This window comes from Mobula birostris, chromosome 6 (genome assembly GCF_030028105.1).
Source record: "Mobula birostris isolate sMobBir1 chromosome 6, sMobBir1.hap1, whole genome shotgun sequence".
Classification (NCBI taxonomy): domain Eukaryota; kingdom Metazoa; phylum Chordata; class Chondrichthyes; order Myliobatiformes; family Myliobatidae; genus Mobula; species Mobula birostris.
In genome coordinates this window covers 149,212,652-149,236,185 of record NC_092375.1, presented here as the reverse complement: position 1 = coordinate 149,236,185, position 23,534 = coordinate 149,212,652, and the positions used below count along the sequence as shown (strand labels likewise).

The window sequence follows — 23,534 nt, the reverse complement described above, 5'->3', positions numbered from 1 at the left end:
CAGAACCAAGGATATCTGACAAGTTTCCTTTGGCTTTACTCTGGTGTCAGCTCTAAAGCCACCAATGAGAGAGAAAGGTCGATGGCCGGGGGCAAGTTGGTGAAGATCTGTGGGAGTTCTGTAACATTATGAACAGGGGAGCAAATATGCTGGTGATCATAAAACAATGGCATCTAATTCCAGGATATGAAGACAGGAGTATTTGCCTGGAGCTTTGAGCTGCAAGATAGGGTATGGTTCAACAACAAGAATAGAAAACAAGCACAAACTTGAGTAAATAAACTTGTACACACAAGAGATTCTGCAGATGTTGAAACTCCAGAGCAACACACACTCAGCAGATCAGGCAGCATCCATGGAAATGAATGAACAGTCGACATTTTGGGACAAGACACTTCTTCAGGAGGGGAAAGGAAGCGGGAAGATGCCAGAATAAGAAGGCAGGGGGAGGGGAAGGAGGATAGCTAGAAGGTGATATGTGAAACCAGGTGGGTGGGAAAAGTAAAGAACTGGAGAAGAAGGGATCTGATAGGAGAGGAGAGTGGACCATGGGAGAAAGGGAAGGAGAGGCACAAGAGAGAGCTGTTAGACAGGTGAGGAGAAGAGGTGAGAGGCCAGAGTGGAAAATAGAAGAAGAAGGAAGGGGAAGGGGTGGGGGGGGGGGGAAGGAAAAAATATTACAGGAAGGAGAAATCAATGATCATCCTATAAGATTGGAGACTACCTAGATGGAAAATGAAGTGTTTTTCCTCCATCCTGAGAGTGGTTCATTGTGGCAAAACAGGAGACCATGGATGAACATGTTGGAAAGGGAATTGGGATAGGAATTAAAATGGTTGGCCACTGGGAAATTCCGCTTTTGGTGGATGGAGCAGAGGTGCTTGACTAAGCGGTCACTCAATTTATGTCGGCTCTCACCAATGTGGAAGAGGCAACATTGGGAGCACTGGATAAAACAGACTACCTCAGCAGGTTCATAGGTGAAGTCTGGATAGACTATTTGGGGTCCTAAATGGAGGTGAATGGGCAGGTGAAGCATTTCTGTTGCTTTCAGGGATATGTGCCAGGTAGGAGACTAATGGGGAAGGTCGTATGGAAAAAGGAATCACAGAGGGAGTGATCTTGGCAGAAAGTGCAGGTTGGGGGGGGGGGTAAAGACATGATTGATGGTAGGATCCTGTGGAAGATGTCAGAAGTTGCAGAGAATGATGCGTTGGATGAGGGTGATAGGTGAGGACAAGAGGAACTCTATTCCTGTTAAGGCGGCAGAAAGATAGCATAAGTGCGGATGTCCGGGAAATAGAGGAGATGCAAGTGAGGGCAACATCAATGGTGGAGGAAGGAAAGACCCATTCTCTGAAGAAGGAGGACACCTCTGGGAACATATGCAGTGGAGATAAAAGAACTGAGAAAAGGAAAAAAGCATTTTTACAGAAGACAGGTTGGGAAGAGATATAGTCAAGATAACTATGGGAATCAGTAGATTTATAAAAGTCGACAGTTTGTCTCTAGAGATGGAGACAGACAAGTCAAGAAGGGCAAAAAAGTACCTGAAATGAACGAAGTAAATTTAAGGGCTAGTTGGAAGTTGGAGGCAAAGTTGGCGAAATTGATGAGCATATGAAGCAACACCAATGCAGTCATCAGTGTAGTGCAGGAAGAGTTGGACAGCATTATCAGGGAAGGCTTGGAACATGGACTGTTCTATATAGCTAGGGCCCATGCAGGTACCCCTTTTGGAGAATGTGGGAGGAGCCGAAAGAGAAATTGTTGAGTGTGAGGACCAGTTCTGCCAGACAAAGGAGGGTTATGGTGGAAGGGAACTGGTTGGGTCTTTTGTGAAGTGAAGAGCTTTTTGATGGGGGGAATAGAAGTGCATATGGACAGGACATATGTGGTGAAAATGAGGCAATTAGGACCAGGGAATTGAAAGTGGTTGAGGAGATCAAGAGCATGTGAAATGTTGCGGATGTAGGTGGGAAGGGACTGAAGCAAAGGGATAGAATGGAGCTGAGGTACGTGGATACAAGTTCAGTGGAGCAGGAGCAGTCAGAAATGATGGGCCTACCTGGACAGTCAGGTTTGTAGATCTTGGGTAGGAGATAGGAATGAGCAGTGTGGGAATTATGAGCTGGTGGCAGTGGATTAGAGTTGCCAGAGTTGATGGGGTTAGTGATGATGTCACAAATAATTTTCAGATGGTCCAAATTAGTGGCCTTTTCAAGGGGTGGGTAAGAGATTCTGAGAATTGTTGCCTGGCCTCAGGAAGGTAGAGGTCAGTCTGCCACACTACAACAGCACCCCTTTGTCTGTAGGTTTGGTGCTATCATTGGGATTGATGTGGTGAGAGTGGGCAATGCGTTCAGAGAGTGTAAAGTTTGAGGAGAAGAGAGGAGCAATTAGAGATGAAAAGATCCAGAACAGGCAGAGAACCAGAGTGGGGTGTCCAGGAAGAGGAGGAAGGTTGGAGACAGGAGAAAGGGTCATCGATAACGGGTGGGGAACTCTTGTCCAAGAATTGGTCTTGGAGACAGAGGTGACAGAAGACGTGCTCAGCATTGTGGTGGGTGCGGAACTCACTGAGATACAGGCAAAGGGGGACAACAGTAAGGCCCTTGCTGAGAACAGAATGTTCCGCCTCAGAGAGGGAAAGGTCAGCGGGAACGATGAAAACATGGCAGAGATCAGAGCTGGGATCAGACTTGGTGCTTGGTGACATCAGAGGAAGGGGAAGGGTTGGGGTGCTCAGGGAAGGTAGGATTGGAGAAAAATGGAGTTTCCGAGGACCCAAGAGGTGACGGGGGAGCCTCAGAGACCTGGAATTGGAGAGTGGCAATGGGGGAAGGTGAACACAGGGGTCCAGCAGCAGTGAGGAAGATCTCAGCCTGAAGCTGGTGGCAGTCGAGGTCCGGGCTGGAGCTGGAGCTAGAGGCAGCATAATTCACAGTGTGAAGGCATTCGGGGTCATTGGAACTGGAGTCGGTGGTCTGGAGCCACCAGGGGTCGTTGGACCCAGAGTTGACAACAGTGGTAACCACAGAATGGAGATGTCACTTGTATATTGGAGAAACTAACTTGAACATTTATCAGGGCTTCACTGCTGAGAAAAACCTGTGCCAGTGTATTTGAACAGCCTAGACAAATGAAGATCCTAATTCTTACTCTAACCTTACTATAATCAAGAAGAAGAATTGCATCCCAGACAAATCTAATCACATTAAGTCTGGATGCTTTCCTTATGGTTAACAATTGGATCTATCCCTTAATGAGAGCTTTACTTCCAACCCCTCAGTAGGTGGTGTCTGCTTACAATAAGTAACTGACACCACCCTTTCACAATAGGCTGGTGTTATCACTAATGGTGTATTAAAATTAATTATGCTTGAAATCCTGTCATTAACATTTGTCTAAAATAGGTGTGCATCTTTTTTTTCATAGATCTTCCTCAATACCACCAGCTTACATTTTGTTTTTGTAAATCCGATATTATCTATTGATTATCATATATTAAAGTTCTCTCTGCATGATAGAATCAGGAGAATCTCTTGGCTACAAAGTGAACTACACTCCATCTAATGAACAGATATTTTGGGCAGCTTAATCAAGAAGTTCCTCACTCCTTTAATCTTGGCCTCTGATCATATAATATTATTCATCATAAACACAAAAAATTCTGCAGATGTTGGAAATCCAAAGCAACATGCTCAAAATGCTGGGGGAACTCAACAGGACAGGCAGCATCTATGGAAATGAACAAACAGTTGACCTTTTGGGCTGAGACCTTTCTTCGGGACTTATCGGTTATATTACTCATCCTTTCGACTAAGAAGTTACACATTTTTATGTCATCAAATATATGTTCAAGTTATCTCCACTCTCTTCGGGTGCAGTTATTTTATAATGTGGTGATGTAGGGATTACTCAATTCCAAAATTTACTGAAGCCAAGTCATTAGGAAGAAGATAGACTTAGAAATCAGAAGCTAGATCATGAATAGACAACAGGCAGGATTAAGCGGAAAGGTTTTGTTGAATGATTAATTCTAACCCTCAGCTAATAATATGGGCTAGAATTTGATTGCAACCTGACCACTTATGACAGACAGTCCTATCAGTTAGGGGAGACTTAATGGAAAGGGTTAACTTTCTATTCATGTGTTTAAGTGCTGCAAGATAGCCTTAGGAATCCAGTCAACGATAAGGCTTAAAGATCATTAGATAATCTCTATAAGAGTAAGTGACAGTATAATAAAATGCAAGGCAATAGGAGTGAATGAACTGAGCTGCCGGCATATTTAACAAGCATAAGTGTCTCAAATTGCAGGGTATTAACAGGCCAGCAACATTATTGATTTGGACTATTAGGATGGGTTGAATTCTACTATTATCCAATGCAACTAATCTCCATAATGGGTAACATGCTCCTTTACACAGTTCCAGGCTGTTTTTTTATATTACCTGAGAGGGTTGGTGTAGGTGATGGAAAGAGCATATTTTTAAAATAATTTTACCTTCATGTTTGAATGAGATCCTATTTCACCCATCCCGCCTCTATAGTTGTCCAGAAGAGCCAATTTGCATTGGCATTAAGTTATACTTTTACACAAACCCTACTGACAGAAGACACAAGGAGCCAGCCCTTCTAACCAGGACTGTCTCCCTTGTTTCACTGTCAGAATCTGTACTTACGTGGTACTTGTCTCGGGTAAAAAGGGAAGCAAGATGCAAACAATGAAGAAGGAACTGGCCTCCCATTGGCTGCATCTGTTCAGTATGGATTTATTGGTAATGTATATGCTGATTTATTATAAAAAAGCACCCTGGAATACAGACATAACGGATTGTGCAGATGCTGGAAATCTTGAGCTACACACACAAAATGCTGGAGGAACTCAGCAGGTCAGGCAGCATCTAGGGAGGGAAATAAACAGTAATTCCTTTGGGCTCAGACCCTTCATGAGGAGTCCTGCTGAGTTCTTTTGACATTTTGTGTGTTACCCTGGGGTGGGGGGGAGATTATATTATCAGTATGTGTTTCACACTTCCTTCTCCTTTGACAGTGATATTAATGGCAATGAAAATGCTCCCTCCAACTTCAACATTTCTGCTCCTGAATTTCTTCAACATCAAGAACTTTCAAAATATAATACCACCTGTTCAAAATAGCCTCAGCAAATTGAAGTCAGTATTTCATACTAGTTTATATTTTGGGACAAAGTTATAGATGATCAATGTTGATTTAAAAATTGGTTTCTTTCATTCTAAAGATCTTGCCCTTACCAACACTGGATAAAGCTTTCTGAGTGAGTTATACTGCCTCATACATCAGCAGGCATGATTGCCATTCACAGTTTTACTAACTTGTTTACAGCAGTGCTTCACCGCCAACAGCAAAAAGGATGCACGCACCTGTGTGCGGTTGAAGGCAACCCGTGCAAACACGGCTTGTGATACGCTGGCTCTCTTCAGCTCGTCCCGGACTTGCTGGTAGATCTCTGGAGCGACCTCGACCGAGGAGCTGGCAGGCTCGGTGGGCTTCACAGTCCTGGGGATGGGTGGGTGATTGAGGAACTGCTGGTTGATAGACTGCGGGTGCTGGTGAGCCAGCAGCCTGCTGACGGCGATCTGCTGGTTTATCAAGTGGGCCATAGCGAGCTGCTGCCTAACCAGCTGAGGGCTGAGCTGCGGCGACAACAGACTGGGGCTCATGATTGGCTGCAGGCCGGGGGCCTGGCTTCTGATCGGTGGACTGTGATGGAGCTGGCTGTGCGGAGACTGCTCACTGCTTTTTGCCAAATTTGCCAGTTGACTGATGTTCGTCAGGTGGGACGGCCGCTGTCCTAGGACACAGTACTCTGACAGATTTTCTCTCTCCACTATATCAAAAAATAAGATGAACATGTAACCCTCTTAGTAATCATCAGCAAAATTATGAACAGAATAATCAGTACAAACCTAAACTACTTCATAAAAGTTCAAAAGTCACCATTACCCTACATGGCTTTACCTGGAAGGTAATAGAAAAGAGTCTGCTTCATTAAAGAAAAGCCAAAAACAAGCTTATTGTTGCACAAATGGAAGCATTTCAGAAGCGAAACCAAGTAAACTTTATTTTCATTTTTACGTGCTGCTGGCGTGACTCTTGTTGTACATTGACATGTCACCCGAGTCATCGCCCCTCAATATAATTGAACTTGTTTGTGCTCATTTGCGAGGCCCAAGTTCCTCTGTTGGGATCATGCAGCAAAGCTTCGTCTTTATACAACCAGCATGTGGAAGGCAGTAAGGTGGAAAATTTCTCTGCCGTCTTTCTCACCTATGGGCAGGATGTTTGATCAGACATTGACAGATGTTAATTTGCCATCATGGCTCCTGTCATGCTTTTGAAGAGGCGGTAACAAGGAACACGTCAACTATTTTGTGTAGAGGTGACACTGTTGTGGTGATTTAATCAAGGCACAATGCAAGGAATGCTGTCGCTAAGAAGGCTGCCTCAGCTCTGACCAAATTACAAAGCAATACTCACACAAGCAACATGAGCCAATTAGGGATGATTAAAGAATTGGCTCAGGATGCCGTTGTTATGGGTTATAACTACATGTATCTCAAGATGTTTCTTTCGTAATGCCTATGTGTTTATGAAACCGAAGGGCAGCAAACAGAATCTTTTCCCACATTACTGTATATCCTTTGATAAGTTGAACCAAAGGGAAAGCAAACTTCCTACCATAATCCTGACAACTTAGATGAACCTCAGCCTCCGAGTCACATCTATGGCTTCCCTATTACTTACTCTCTATACTTACTAACTTCATGCACTTCACAGCAAGACATCATTCTAAAGTTTTTGTACCTGGAACAAGTATTCACTGGCAACTGTGCTGAGATTTGTTCTTGTGTAAATACCCTTTCCCTTGCATTTTATTTTTTATTCAGGATGTACAGTGGACTTAGTATAGACTGAATGCATTGATTAAATTATTAAAGAAGTGGACACAGTCTAGCGATTGCTTTGCATAGACTAAGGGCAATATGTGACTTCCACGCACGTTGAAATTGTAAAATAAAGACACCCCCTTGTCACTATATTTCTTTATCTGTTTTGACCCCATTCTCCAAAATTGTTCAGGGAATATTCTGCTTGTAAACCACTAACAAAATTATTCAGGGGAGGCTGTAAAATAAGAGAGGTTTCTAAATTCCACTTTAGACCAACACTCAATGTTATCGCCACATCACTGATCAAGCCATGGCTTCATTTTCTTCCATTTATGATAAGGAGCATATGGTCAATTGTGGGCACTGTAGAATAATGGATAGGTGAATTCAGTGTTCATTAATTGCCCAGCTCTTATCTCTTATATTATTTTTAAGGTAGAATAACAATTTAGTAAACAAACTTTCTGCAGAATACAAGTGAGTGCTGCTGAAGTGGGTGGTACTGAAGTTGGGTGGGGATCAGTATACCTTTTAATAGTCTGTTTGATTGAAACATTGAGGGAACCCAGTCTTGTGCTGATTCTGGGAGAGTAAAAGAGAAAGAGGATAAATATGCAAGTGAAATTCTAGCAACAAACAAACAAACAAATAAATAAATAGATGAAAGGACATTCCTGCTACTCTAATAGGCACAAAAGGCTTCTTGAAGTCTTATGATCCACTTACCTTTCCAAGGGAAGGAATACAAAAACTTTCTCCATTTATCAAAAGCTAACTCTGTTTAAATAACAAAATATTCCTAAAGATTTCCTAGCAAAGTCATACTGGTGCAGGACTTGTATCAAGAATGGTAAGGCACTAGAGAATCTAATGGAACAGAGGGACTAAGGAGTACAAGTGTATAGATCCTAGAAAATGCCAACACAGGTCAACAGGGTGGCAAAATTGGCATTCAGCTCTTTATCAGTCAGAGCATTAAGTTTTGGATTTGGTTCATTACGTTGTATTTGCATAGATAATTGGTGAGGCCACACTTGGACAACTGTACTCTTTTGGTCGCTCTGTTATAAGAAAGATGTGGTTAAACTGGAAAGAGGGCAGAAAAAGATTGATGGAGATGTTGCCAGGACTGGAGGGTCTGAGTTATGTGGAGATGTTGGCAGGTTTGGTCTTTATTCCTTGAAACATAGGAGGATAAGGGGTCCCCCTACAGAGGTTTATAAAATTATGAGATGCATAGATAAGGTGGATGGTGGCAGTCTCTTACCCAAGCTAAAGGCCATAGATTTAGGGTGAGAGGAGAAACATTTTAAAGTGCCCTAAAGATCAACTTTTCACGCAAAGCATGGTGAGTATATGAAATGAGTCGCCAGAGGAAGTGGTTGAGGCAGGTACCATGAAATCATTTATCAATCACCTGGATAGATACATGCAGAAGCAGGGCTTAGATGGATATGAACCAAATGCAGGAAATTGCGCTGAGGACCCTGTATCCATGCTGTACTGTTCTATGACTATTACTTACGACTCTATTCAGACAGGGATGTAGTCAATGGACTATATTTGTTATGAATGCAACTTTAGCTTACTTTACATACATATTTCATAATATTAATTAATATTAATACATAGAACCTGAGGAAAATAATAAAGAAAATGATTTTAATAATTCATGGAAAGGGAAAAAATAGAAACTATGTTTATTTCTGTGTGGGAAACAATATATACAAAATAAAAAATGTTAATAAAAGAATTCTCAGAAAAAAAGTTCAAATAAACATTAGGAATTAATAAGAGCTGTAAACATGATGTAAATTATTTAAAAGTTACTTAGAATACATTTTTTGCAATTTATTACAATTTTTTAAAGTTAAGTCTTAGTATCTGTGAATCAACTCATTAAAATCTCAGGTAAAAGCTAGATTCATATGTAGAATATTTTGGTTCAAAATTAGATATTTTTTCTCTTCAGCTATTCCATGATTTCTTGGTAATTTGTTGAACAAGGATCAAAGACATATTGTAGCCATGGAATATGCACATTTACGTCATGATCAAAAGAGGCATTTATTGTTCTTAATTCTAAATGCAGACAGCAGGTATTCATCCAACATTAACATACATTAGAAGAGAAGAAATAGGAGAGGGCAAAGATGTACTCTATGTGGCTCTTGGATGGATGCCTTAACAATAAGATGGACCCTGAGAATTTGGTGGAACTTGAGCCAAACTTGGAGATTTGGTCCCAAAAGTAGGCTGCTTTTGGAGATGCTGAGTGTGAAATGGTCATAATAAGTTTATGTGAGTTTATTCATAGCAGTTGCTCGGAAAGAAATTACTTTGTAGACTATGATAAAATTCGAGATAGGTAAAATAGGTAATGTGGGTTTAAGTTTTGTGGTCTGCTGAGCAAATCCGCCATCACTTCAAATAATTTGGAGTTTCCATGACATTAGCACTGACATGGAAGTTATTTATGTGAGTTAACCTCCAGAAGTCACAGCTTCCAACACTTAGAGTAGGCCTAAGCCACAGTCATCTTCAGCTCTGCCACTTCATCTGCTGTTCCCCTATGCTGAATTACCACTGGACTCCTGCCTACTAAACTTGCACTGGATTGAACCTAGTTCAACTACAGTAGTAATGAACAGGAGTAATGTTCATACAAATGAACAGGAGACTTTGACTGCCAGGACAAAGTCAAGGGACTTGCTTATGAGGTTAGTTTTAATATTTTTAAGAAAGATCACTGATTCTAAAAACAATTTTTCATTATTAACAAAACTTCAATTTTTAATGAGTTCCAAGTATCACTGAAAATGGACGATTTTCCCAAAAGTTCAGAAACAGTGATGGATTTGGCAACCAATGAACCTGTTTAGGTGGAGCCTCATTGGCTGTCAATGTCATTGTGTGGATGCAGCGGGCTACCTGCACTGAGGTGTGTACTGGAGCCAGGCTTCCTCTGGAAAACAGCGTAAGAGGTCTTGGCTGGAACTTGGTTACCAGCTATTTCAGGACAAAGAAAGATCTGCACAGTTATACTCTGCACACATTGAGTATGTACATATTTGTAGAGTCAGTGAAAAGTAATAGGAAACGATATTGTAAAACTCCAATAATGCATTATACTTTGGACCTTGACAGTGCCATGCCACCAGAGTTTCCAAACCATCGGTTAGTATTCCTACTAAAACCCAAACACATATATATTTCACTCTTACTACAGATTATACAGTCAGTATCATAAATTTTCCAGTGAATCTGTGAACTTAAAGGTATAAGAAATATGAATGCAATTTGTGCCTTGGCATCTGGTTCGCATTCCAGTCTAATGTCTGAGCCAGATGCGAGACCATCAGGATTTCCAAAGAACTAAAGTCTTACTGTACTACAGAGACAACCTGGTAGCTTAGTGGTTAGCACAATGTTTTACAGTACCAGAGGCCCCGGTTCAATTCCTGCCATGGCCTGTAAGGAATTTGTGACTACATGGGTTTCCTCTTAGTGACTTGTTTTCCTCCCACAGTCCAAAGATCTACTGATTGGTAGGTTGATTAATCATTATAAATTGTCCCATGATTAAGCTCGAGTTATATTGGGGGCTGCAGTTCGAAGGGCTGCAAGGGCCTATTCTGTGTTGCATCTCAATAAATAAATAAATATATAATATCTTTTTTTTTAAATGTTCAATTTTCAGAGGATTTCTCTAAAAGTAACCAGAAGATACAGGAGCCACAAACAACATGCTGTTGGAAAATATAGGGGCTGACAAAGCTGGATGATACACTTTGGCTATGTAATGGTCTTGATAACATTGTACCTTTCAATACAGCAATAAGAAAGGTCAAATTTATATTAAACAATGTTGAGTAACACAGACTCTTGCCAATAATTTGGAAATGTCTCTATCTCCAGGTTGTCAGGACTGGAGTATAGAAATCAGGACAAATGGGCTAAGAAGCATGAGAGTTTAAAATAATTAGAGGGGGTAATTGAAACTTATAAAATCCTGACAGGGTTGGGCAATCCAGATGCAGGAAAACATGTTCCTCAATGGTGGTAACAGCTTAAGGATACAGGGAAAGTCATTTAGGATTGAGATGAGAAAGAGCAGTAAGCTTGTAGAATTTCTATCATGGAACCAAATCATTAAATACGTTCAAGAATAAATTGGATATAATTTTTATGACAACAAGATGGACAAGCATTGAACACTGCACACTTAAGTTATTCAAACTATTTTCAGCTATATTGGGTGAAGTGTCAAATGAACACTTGAAAAATGCAAATGCATTATTGTTATAAAGGGCTGTGGATGTTTACGTGCCTAACTTTAGCACCTAATTAAATTACTGACTGGAAACACCTATGGCCTTATTACTTTAATAGGTGGTTGCACCACAGGAATTAGGATTGTCAGGCTGATCTTCTTAGACAGATCCTCGAGATTTATGATAACTAGCTATTGTTTTATGTGTTTAATGTGTTTTTATGGGTTATGAGATGTAGGACTCATTGGCCTACATCTCATAACTCATACCACCTCAGAACCCGTAATTGCAGATTCCTCCAAGTATGGGGCAGGAGATGTAGGTGGGCAGGTGGAAACATTGTGAGTTTGTGTCTTCCTTTTGTTGCTTGTACTGGACATTTGTATGTTTCCTATGCATGGACTCAAGGTTCCTGATGCCATCCTGAATGCTCCTATTACACTTTGAATGCTCAAGGGCCAGAGGTCCCTGGGAAGCAGTGGGATGTTGCACTTCTTCAAGGAAGCTCTGACACACCCCTGAATCTTTTTCTCTGCCAATCTGACAATCTCCTTCCATGACAGAGCTCAGAACAGGCTGCTTGCTTTGGGAATTTGCTCCCCAAAGTAGCCAGCTGGCAATAACCATGGCCTCAGTGGTGAGGACATTTGCCTGGGAGAGGACACTGGCATTGACTGACTTATCCTTCCAGAGAATTTGGAGGATCTTGTGGAGACAGCATCGGTGGTATTCTTCCAGTGCCCTGGACTGACTGCTTCAGGTAATCCAAATCTCAATGGAATACAGGAAGGCACATAACACATACAGTAAGATGTAACAGGCAGGTCCCAGAATGAAGAGTAAAAGTTCTATGGGACATGTGAAGTATCTTTCATTTTGTCTAAAGGGAATTCAACAGTAAGACAATCTGGGTTAAAGTGCAAATCCAAACTGCACCCTTCCTACAATTAATATTAGTGATATTATGCACAGAATAAACTCCATCGACAACAGAATTTACCCTTGTTTATTTATGTCAATAGCTTGGGTGTGAAAAAGCCTTGATTTCATACTGGCATGTACGTGTGTTCGTGTGCAGAATGTGTTTAAGCGACAAAAAGAGGAGCAAAAATTCTTAATTAACCTATGCAGTGCAATCGAACAGCAATGCAGTAGCTCCTCATCGTAATGCTTGCTAAGTTTTGGAAACACTGCAGCACTGGTAAATAAGAGGCAAGGTCTGCGTCGCTTACTCATCCTGCCTTCCTCTTTAACTTGACAGGACATGCATTCCTTTTATTGATCACATACTGAACCAGAAGGGAATCCCCACCCAGAAGAGCATATGGGTGGGAAAGAAACTGTTTCTTTGCCATGGAAATGTAACCGAATGTGTAATTTATTATCAAAGTACAAGTACGTCACAATATACTGCAAGAAAATAATCTTCAAGGTAGTATACTTTGACAATGAATTTACTTTACTTTGACTTTGAAGTATGTTACCAAATTAAATGCATGACATGAAACCAAATGTGACTTATGAAACAGCCCAGGACTTCCCACTAGTATCACAACACAAACTATCGGCAGGTGTCCAAGTGAGACACAATGTCTACTGAGCACAAACAATAAGTGGAGATTGGAAGAATCTAATTACCTTTAATCTTTTTGTATTTTTTGTACCACCTTCCAAACTCCTGGCACTTGGCTGATGATACATTGGCATAGTAAGTGCTGTTCACGATGGAGGAAATCATGCTCTGGTACCGAGAATGAAAAGAAAGTGGATCGCAAATTAGAAACGAATCCAAATAAAATCAATAAGCAAAGATGAAGGCTGAGCAGTGAGAGACTGAAATTCACCCTAGCACTGGAAAGATGCAGCGGCAAGTCAAAACCTCAACTACCAACAGAAACTATACCATGCATAAAGGTCTAGAGAGCAATGAACACATAAATAAAGAAATAATTCCTCTATTTGGACCTCAGATGTCAGCCTCTATTTAATTATTATTAACACATTTTAGTGTCAGGATTTTCTTTTATTAACAATTTAACAATTCTATTTTTAACATATTTTTGAAGGAACATTTTGAAACGCGATGTGCAGGTTTACCTAGGATAAGGCAAAATGTAACTGAATCCTTGGAAGGGAGTTATTTGTTCTATTAATCATAATTTTCTCTATCTACTCTTCATAGATGCACGTAAAGCATGGAAGAAAATCTTCTTTCCCTGTCCTATCAGTCATGCAAAAACTTATGCTGGATGGGTTCAGAGCTCATCAAATTTAAAATCGTTGAGTATTATAGCACACACATCTTAGCTCACATAATACCAGTAAAAGAAATGAGTTTGGAACCCAGCCCTCAGCCCAACATCAAACTCTGCCTATCTGTATGTAATCACATGTGGCATCATGACTTAAACAGGGCAGCTTTCAGGCTCAACCTCTGTAAAGAAAGAAGAGGATATGGGAAGTGGCCCTGTGTTTTAATGGAGTAGTTACTGTTGGTTACAGGCAAGTCCTGCACTGATAAGTTGAATGAATAAATTTCAGACAAATGGAGATTCATTTCCAACAACATGCCTGGTTTTGTGTCACACCAGCCCATGAATGAGTCTTCCATAAAACCCCCTGAATGGTTTTTGTATCATCTTTATCTTCATAATAAATCATCTGAACAATGGAATTATATGGAGAAGACGGGGTGAAATTACTGGTTAGAATAGTAGGTTTCCAATTGAAAAAAAACAATGTTTGGTGTAAGAAGACAAAATGTAATGGTCATTTTACAAAGTCCACAACAAATATGATAAAGTAACATGCTGAATATGAATACATTCCTGACAGGTTTAAGAATTAATCCAGTCACTGCACAGGGACAGCCAAATTGGTCCTTTAATCTGTGCTTGATTAGCCCATTCCATCTCCATAAAATCATAAATTATAGAAGCAGAATTAGGCCATTTGGCCCATCAACTTTGCCATTCAATCGGTACTGATCTTTTTCTCCCCTTTTCAGACCCACTCCCCAGCTTTCTCCCTGTAACCTTTGATGCCGTGTCCAATCAAGAACCTATCAGGCTCTGCCTTAAATACACCCAACAACCTGGCCTCCATATACCACTCACATTACTCTGGATTAGGAAGAGTGCTCCTAGGTTCTGACCTCTTTAAAGGTAAGTTTTCTAGGAACCGGGTGAAGTCAAACCTGTGGTCCCTGTTTGTAGCGTTTGTCCAAAGCCACTGTATGGGCAGATGTACCAGTACTGGCTATTTGAAATCACATCCCGATGCCAGACAACACCCAGAGACATAAGGGGAGAAAATTACCAAGAAGGAATCATATCTAAAATTGTATATATTCAAGCCCTCCGAGTCACTACAAACACAGAAGAGAAAAGGCTCAAGTACCTCCAAATAACTAAAATTCTTGCCAGATACTACAAACCAGTCAGGTTATCCTCACTGATGGGGAAAGTCTGAGAAACCAAAAATCAGGGACAGAATTAGCAATCACTTGGTCAAGTGTGAATTGATTAAAGAAAACGAGCACGGATTTTTTTGATGAAAATAGAGTATTTTGATGAATAGCGGAGAAGACCAAGAAGCAGTTGATGTGGTAGAAATGGTATTTGATTAAGTGTAACATAATTAACTGAAGCCTATGGAATGAAAGGGATAGTAGCAGAATGGATAGAAAATTAACTAACTAACAGGACATATACAGTAATAGTGAAAGGGGTCGCCAGGATTTCAAACTATTCTAAATTAGTGTTAATGATTTGGACATGGGTGTAGTATAAGGCATTTTCCAAATTTATTATGATAAAATACTTGAACACATTATGAGACGATTCTACTCAATTTGAAGGCAGTTTAGAGAAACGGACAGATAGGTGGTAAATGAGGTTTAATGTTGAGACATGTTCAGTGTTACATTTTGATAGAAAGAGGCACAATAAATTCAAGGGCATAATTCCAAAAGGGATACAAACACAAAAATGATCTGGAGGTATTTGTGTATAGTCCATTGAAAGTGGCAGGGTAGGTTGAAATGGCAAAATACAATCAGTACACAACCCTGAGCTTTATTAATACAGGCACTGAGTAAAGGAGAAAGGGCGTCTTGACAAACCTTTATAGAACATTGGCACAACCACAAGTATTGTGTCCAGGTCTGGGCACTGCACTTTAAGAAGTTACAGCAAGACTTACCACAATGATTCTAGCAATGCGGGATTTTAGTTACACTGATATTCAGGAAAAACTGGGATTGCTCTCTGAGGAACAGATAAAGTTACCAGAGGATTGGATAAAGCTATCTAAAATAATGATGCTATAAACAGAGGAGATAATAAACAACTGTCCCATAGGCAGAGGAATAAGCAGCCAGGGGACACAAGATAGAGAGGATTAGAAAAAGAACCAGAAATGACATGAAGAAAAATATTTCACGCAGCGAGTGAGTGTGCAGAATCTGGAAAGCACTGCCCGGGAATCATAACAAAGAGCTTCTACAGTTGCTGGAGATCTTGAGCAACTCATATAAAATGGTGGAGGAACTCAGCAAGTCAGGCAGCATCTACGGAGGGGAAAAATAATGGACTGGTTATTCTGTTCCATAGATGTTGCCTGACTTGCTGAGTTCCTGCAGTATTTTGTGTGTGTAACTGCCAGGGAAATAGTGGGAGCAGATTCAATTGCAGCATTGAAAAGGGAGCTGGCAAAACTTGAAAGGAATGAATTTGCACAGCTCTGAGATGGGGAAGGACAATGAGACTAGTTGAATTGTTCTTGCATGGAGCTGGTTGACTCAAGGGGATGAATGGCCTCTTTCCCCACTGAAGTCGCTCAGTATCTATGACTTTTCAGACCACTTGCCTAATTAGTACGAGGTTGTAATTTCAGAAGGAAAGTTTCCTTGGGATTGATTCTACAACTACTTCAGATATCATTGTATGTTCAGCTGTAAAATTGTAGACACATAGATTGCAGTCATGGGTAATACCATGTTTGATTCAGCAGACACTAGACATAAAAATAGAAGCTAGAATGTAGCCTAATTGCACCCTCCTTCTTTCAAGTGGTTACATGGGTTGACTGCACCACATCAAGAGGCAGCAAAGACTGTCCCAGAGCGGGTAAAACAATAAGACAATCCAAATAACACTATTAAGGAAAGGGAAGAGAAGAAAACAGTATGTAACAACCAAAAATAATGACTGAAAGATCCTGTGCAAACTAATTGGAGGGTGGAAGAAACGATTTTTTTCTGCAATACCATCATCTTTTTGAGTATCGCTCTTTGCCAGTCACAGCCTTTCTTACTTCACTCTAGAATTATTATTTTTGTATTGTTGGTGATACTGGTTGACTAACCCTTCCGCTCCTGTTCTTCCTAAGCTCTAAACAGGCCACCTTCAAAAGTGGTCCCATTTCTTATTTCTTATTTCTGCATTAGGAAACTGTAGTTTGAGCCTCACTCCTGAGACTTAAGTTCAAAAGTCTAGGCCAAGTGCAGAACGCAAGAAATGCTGCATTATTGGTAGTAAGGTTGCCAACATTCCCTAATGGTACGGAACTTGCAACACCTGAGAAAATTGCATTGACACTGGATAGTTATTTCCACTAAGACCATGCAGGTCTTTCCCAGCTTACTAATGCCCAACTTACATACAACCATGCATTCCAACAAGTGCCTGGGAGATTGGGGTAATAGATTTGCCAGCTGCTTCCATGTGAGAACACAACTGTAGGAACATTTCTGACCTGCAAACTGCCTGATTACAAACAGTTTATGGAAATGAAACTGGTATACTGAGGAGGACCTGCCACTGACGCCTGCCCTCCTATATTCTTCCGAGACCCACAATAAGCACCAGTAATGCACTAGAAAATACCATCAGCACTGTCTCCTCAAAATCTTCCAAATACAATAGGAGAAGGAAGTCAGCAACCTCTCTCAAATTAGTATCTTTAGTACTGAGCCCCTATTAACTCATCTGGCTATATTGGGCACGCCCAATACCAGACTTCCAAAACAGACACTCTTTTCTGAGTTCTGTCTGAGGAAGAAGTTCCAAAATGATCAGAGAATAAGATTCAAGAATATGCTCAATGCTTCCTTGAAGAAATACAACATCCCCATTGCCCCCTGGGATCTCCCTCCCCACAACTGCTCAAGCCTGATGCTGGGAAGACCAATGCTTTTTGAAGAGGGACGGGGTAAAAATGGGTCCAGTATCCCAAATGGGTGAGTGGGAAATGCTTGTTATTTGAAAGGAAGGAGTGAAAAGGAGGCTTTTTGAAGTATTTTTGTGCATTGTTTCTGAAGAGCCTAGGGTGCTGCCTTTAGCATTTACCTCTGAATAAAACTGCAGTCCTTTGAAAGACAGGTAGCATCTCCGGAATGTGTAACTGGCAGGTCCCTTATTATATTTTCTTTTTCCCTTGAACTATTTATTTCATACAATGTCCATGTTTACAAGACACAGTTCGGTCCACTTGGCTGTTCTACCTGCAGGACCTTCTGTTAGCAGTAGGCCTTGTTGTAGCCCTGTCCATAAGCACCCTACCAATACAAGCTTCATCCACAAACACCGACCAGAACAAGCTCCACCAACAACACTATATTGGCAACCGAAGTTGCAGGCAACATTCTGATGGTTGCAGTACTAGGCCAGGACCCTGTCTTCTTTCACATATTTGTATAGAAGCTGCCCTGCACAACTCCAAATAAGAGCAAAAGAATTATCCATCACAGACACAAGAGAAACTGCAGTTGCTGGAGTCTGGAGCAAAAACAGACTGCTGGAGAAAATCAGTGGACCAGGCAATATCTGTGAAGAGAAATGGACAGTCAATGTTTCAGGTTGAGACCCTTCATCAGGAGTGGATCCATCAGACCTGTGCCACCATTTTACTTCAGTCATTAGAATTGATTATCTGGTCTTAGTCACACTGCAATTCATTGGAGATAACTGCACACATGCTAACAGCTGCATCTGTAACGCTACAATAGTCATCACACCTTTAATGTACAGCAGTGACTATAAAGCACTTTGGTACGTATTACACCAGTGCGAGATGCTGAAGAAGTGCAGCTCTTTCTTTCTCACTTCTCCCTACATCCTCCATGTGTTTCACAGTGATCCAGTGCTCTATTTCACCCCTCTTAACCCACCCCCCCCCCCCTTTACAGGGCTTCATAACTGCTGAACTCATTACCTTTCTCAGGCTTCTTTTCACCTCAAACCTAAAGAATCTCTGCATACTCATTTACTTTTTCTTCCCTGGTGAGATCCGGCCTTCATTGTTAGACAGAGCTCTTAAAGATAGCAGAGTGAAGGGATATGGGGAGAAGGCAGGAACGGGGTACTGATTGTGGATGATCAGCCATGATCACAGTGAATGGTGATGCTGGCTCGAAGGACCGAATGGCCTACTTCTGCACCTATTGTCTATTGTCTATTCATTCATGTCCCTGTTGATTGTCCCATATCCTACTTTTTTAGCTCACAAATGGATTCAAATCACCCCTCATGAATTTGTTCATTTTAACCACTGAAGTGACGGGGAACGTGACCGCTCCTCCCGAGCATCTTCAAGGCCAACATCAAATCACTGGCCAGCAAGATAGAGGACCTGAGGGTATGATTGCTGCGCTCTCTGTTTCACTGATATATGGCTTGTCCCCCACACTCCAGACACCAAGCTCCAGCCCGAGGAGTCCTCAATCCATCAGATGGACCAGTCGACGGCACCAGGATTGGGAAAGGTGTTGGTATCTGCTTCCTGATAAACAAACTGTGGTGCTCGGACATAGCAGTCTCATCTCACTCTTGTTCTACCAAATTGGAACATCTAATGATTAAGTGTGGACCATCTACTTTCCAATAGAGTTCTCTACTGTGATCCTGACTATGGTTTACATACTACCAAAGCCAGATGCCAAGCTAGCACTCGACATACTGAGTGGCATGATTAACAAACAAGAAATGCCCTACTCTGATGACTTTTACATCCTTGTCGGAACGTCAATCAGGCTAGCTTGAAGAAATCTTTGTCCAGCTACAGTAGCACATCATCTGTAGCACCAGAGGACCCAATATACTCAGCCAGTACCACATTACCATCAATAATGCCTCCTGTTCCATCCCTCAGCTGTATTTTGGGTATGTGACTACCTAGCTAGACTCCTACTACCTTCATAAAGGCAGAGACTAAAGAGCAAGGCACCAGAGCTAAGGACAACAAATAGCTGGTCATGGGAGGCAAGAAGAGCGGTATGGTTCAGCTTCAAGTTGGTGGATTGGGCCATGTTCAAGACTCACCAGGGGACCTGAATAAACATGTCACGGTAGTCACTGGTTTTATGAAGTATGTCAACACAAAATCATTAGGCGTCTTCCCCAAACAGAAGCCATGGATGAACAAAGAGATTCACAATCTGTTGAGGGCTAATTAGGTGACGTTTAGAACTGGCACTCTGGGAAAGTACAAGAGGTCCAGGTATGATCTGAAAAGTCATTTCATATGCGAAGTGTGAGATCTTGGACTAAACTTATATCATGAGGCACTGCTTGACAACTGTTGCTCTCTTGAGATAAAGCCTGGCTCAACAATGCTTGGACCATGGGCCCAGACAATGCTGCCAGATATCAAGCCTGTGAATCTGAGGTCAGTTCTCATTGGGCAATGTTCAATGCCAAGAACTAATAATTAAACTATGGCCGAAATTGATTGGCTACTGGATCCTGGGAGCACCAACATTAATAGCATTTCTGTAGATCTACAATGCAAGCTGCATTAATTGTTCCAGACCTTGCTCATGGCAGATTTGTCATGGCAACATCAATTGTTCCAGAGGCCCAGTCTTGGTTAAAGTAATGCCACAAAGCACTAACAGCTGGTAAAACACCTGGCCAGACCCACTTGTAAAACTGGGCATCAAATGGGTCACAAAATGTAGGAGTGATATTATTTTGTATTCATCTGAATTATGGGTTACAGAGAAAGAACTGACAAGAGATGATTATTGGATTAAAGTCTTAAAGTTCACGAATAAACATAATTTCCTATTTATTTCTGCATACAGAATCCACACTGGAAGTGTATATTCCACATAGTAATGGCAACACCTTGAGCCTGAAGCAGTGAATTTTCTGATTAAAGCCTTAAAGATGGTAGCAGCAGAGTCCAAGACAGGAAGTAATGCAAGCACAGCAGGATGCACATGGCAACAAACCAGTGCTGCAGAAAACACTGGAAATACTCAGCAGCTCAGGCCGCATCAGTGGATAGAGAAATGGAGTCGATGCTTCAGGTCAGAGAGAGAGAAAAAAGAAATAAAAACAAGGTGAACTCTTATTACAGATGGATGACTGGTACAGATGGAGAATTCATCGTTGAGTCTGAAAGGCTGCAACCCCTGGCAGAAGACAAGCTGTTGTTCCTCAAATTTGCACTGGGCATTGTTGTAGCAGGACAGGGGGCTACTGACTAAAAGGTCAGAGTTGTAGTGGAATAGGAAATTGAAGTGGCAGGCAATAGGAAGCTCTGGGTCACCCCTGCAAAATGAACACCACTGGAGCAATGCTGGTATCAGTATGTTGCTAGACTTGTTCCATATCAACTGCTTCTGCCGTCGGCTTTAGCTCTTTGGTCTTTCTCTATCTCTTTCCCCAGGTGTCTATTTTCCCCAGATGGTACATGGCCAAAAACCTGACAAGAATCATAAATCTGGCTTCACCACCAGCCTCGCCTGACCCGCTGAGCATTTCCATTTCCTGCTTTTTCGGCTTTTGATTCTGTATTTCCAGTCAGTACAGTATTTTATTTTCACAATCACAATAGAAAGCAGGATTTCAACCTGGGAGAGAGGGCATTCTTTGGCCAGGGTGCTCTGGTTCATTTCCTTCAGCAGTTCCTTCAACGCGTTCCGAACAGTGGCATGGTTCCACTGCTCTGCCGGAAGGTCCTCAAACTTTGCACAGCTGTGAAGTGCAGAAAAGAAAGAGCTTTTAAAAAAAAGAAACAAATTTTCACCCATACCAGGCCTTCGGCCTAGTAATGCCGAGCAAATATTTCTTCCAGTCTGGTTCTGTTTACAAAACTAGCCTGAGGCACAACAGGGCAGGCAGAAGCTGCCAAGTCACATCAATCTCTTGTCTTTTTTAAAGCTTTTTACATTGGCAAATATTCCCAACCCCTAAAGCCTGCCATGCTCATTTCAAAATGTTCTCTCCTTTTTACCTGGGACTTCAAAAGGGAACACTTATTGAATCACAAGATTCTGAGTTCCCGTAAAATTATTTTACACCATACTGTTGGCTTCTGCCAAGGACAGATGTTTGAAAGCACCCACCTTTGTAACTGGATTTTTAGTGTCACAACATGATGGACATCCTGTAACATGTCGGCTACAGTTGCATCTGGTGCTTCAGTGAGATAGTTCAGGGGCAGAGGGCTCCACTTTCCAACCTTGATCATGCCTGATTTAATTAATGACAAAATCCATTAAAGATCAGCAAAATGCACGAGGCAGCACAATGAGCAATGAACAGTAGATATATTTAAGACAAGGTTGGATAGATTTTTGCATGGTAGGTTTATGGGGAAAAGGCAGGTAGGTGGAGATGAGTCCATGGCCAGATCAGCCATCATCTTATTGAATAGCGAGGCAGGCTCAATGGCCCAATGACCTACTCCTGCTCCCATTTCATCTGTTCTGATGTAACACCTTTTTACAAGGGAGATCCTTTGCAGAAAATCCATATTCTTTTCTTCATCAATTCTACCTCAGCATTCCTGACAAGTGAACATTTGCCCCAAACAACCTGATGAAAAACTTTTTAAAGTCTATTACAGTCATTATATTCCTCTTAACACTAATTCTGAGCACTAAGTTAAAAGTCTATTGGACGTGCTTGTAAATTTGATGAAACTACTGTTGTTGGCAAGGTATGTATTCCGCGCTGTGTGGCAGCGTAAGTGATTACAAAATATGGGTGAGGTGTCACAGTTCGGTAAGGTAAAAATAGAAATATCAGTTTTTATTTAGGAATCATTTTCAGGGATTCAATGGCCCAACTATACAACCAGTTCAAAAATAATTGCTTGGTTTGACTTTGATAGGTTCCTAACGTTAAACTGATAGCAAACAGTGGTCCAGCAAAAACAGCAAGAAGCTGGTTCAGAGGCCCTACACTGTCAGATTCCCAAGATTCAAGGAGTAATGGGTGGCTGAACGGTCCTTCCCTTATGAGCTAGCCATGGTGGACACATGACTGATGTTAGGCAGTTCCTAAACAATGGTTCAGAGTTTGGAAGGGGTTACAAGGAAAAGCAATTCAGCCACAGGAACAGGGATCAATACTTAAAGACAAACTAGGCTAGTGAAAAGTCATTGGTCTGGGCCTGCTGAGGTGCTGGATGGTTGGAACTGGCAAAGGGTCATTAGTCTGCTATCCAGCTAGGACACTGGATAGGGGCTTGGATTAGTGGGTTGATGAGGGGTCAGTCCAAGAAGAAAACATGTCAGCACTGGTAGGCATGTTGGATTCGTCCGTAGGGCCAGGAAATAGAATGAAAGCATGGCGAACAAGTTAGTGGATCAGTCAGGGACAAAGCTGATGGGCATTGATGGAGAGGCAGTCCATTGACATTGAGTAGCTGATGGGGTTGGGTTGAGGTCAGGAATTGGGGAGGACGGAAAGGTGGGGTGAAATTCCAGGGAAGTGACAAGATGAGTATATTATATGACAGGGGATATACCTTGGACAGGGTGTGAATGCTGGACAGCAGAGGAGAGGCTGAGACCCAGGCATATTTACATCCATGGACAAGTTGCAACTGAATACAGCATCGGTTACACAACAAATCCATTCTAACCCACTGGTGCTAGAGGATACAGGTCCCATATTCAGCTCATCAGCCAACTCAGAATGTACAGAGCTGTACATCAGAGTATTTTCAGGTCCATGGTGTGACCTAACCCTAGTTGGTTGAATCACTCTTTGTATGGATGCCCAGAAATATGACCAAGGATGCTGGGGCATTCATGCTGACATTTCAAAGGTAGTTCCTGTTAACTATATTTGTTTTATTTGCATGAAGGTTGGTTGCACTCAGTTATGAAAATACATCATGGACAATTTGGAACATCCCGCAGATGTCCTTCCTGTGTTTTTTTTAATTAATTGAAACATTTGTTAGTGACTTTGCATGCTAATGCTAGGAGCATGAATCTAATAGATTTAATAGAAAGCAGAAAGAACTTGTTTGTAAATGTAGGCTTTCACTACCTCAAGGCAGCTATTGTTCTTCAGAGAAT

The 23,534-nt window shown here is 41.5% G+C and overlaps 1 protein-coding gene across 5 annotated transcripts in view; it reads right to left on the bottom strand.

The window, feature by feature from the left end:
• The window catches only part of satb2 (SATB homeobox 2), a 217,770-nt gene that overhangs the window by 141,081 nt on the left and 53,155 nt on the right, over positions 1-23,534 (bottom strand). For 4 of the 5 annotated variants that reach the window (XM_072261606.1, XM_072261603.1, XM_072261608.1 and 1 more), the window contains exons 4-8: positions 21,567-21,693; positions 21,072-21,195; positions 12,851-12,953; positions 7,467-7,520; positions 5,409-5,875 (exon numbers count right to left, since the gene is read on the bottom strand). In XM_072261606.1, the coding sequence (XP_072117707.1) occupies positions 5,409-5,875; positions 7,467-7,520; positions 12,851-12,953; positions 21,072-21,195; positions 21,567-21,693 (875 nt within the window). The remainder of the gene's footprint in view (positions 1-5,408; positions 5,876-7,466; positions 7,521-12,850; positions 12,954-21,071; positions 21,196-21,566; positions 21,694-23,534) is intronic. The other variant, XM_072261607.1, reaches the window with a different exon arrangement.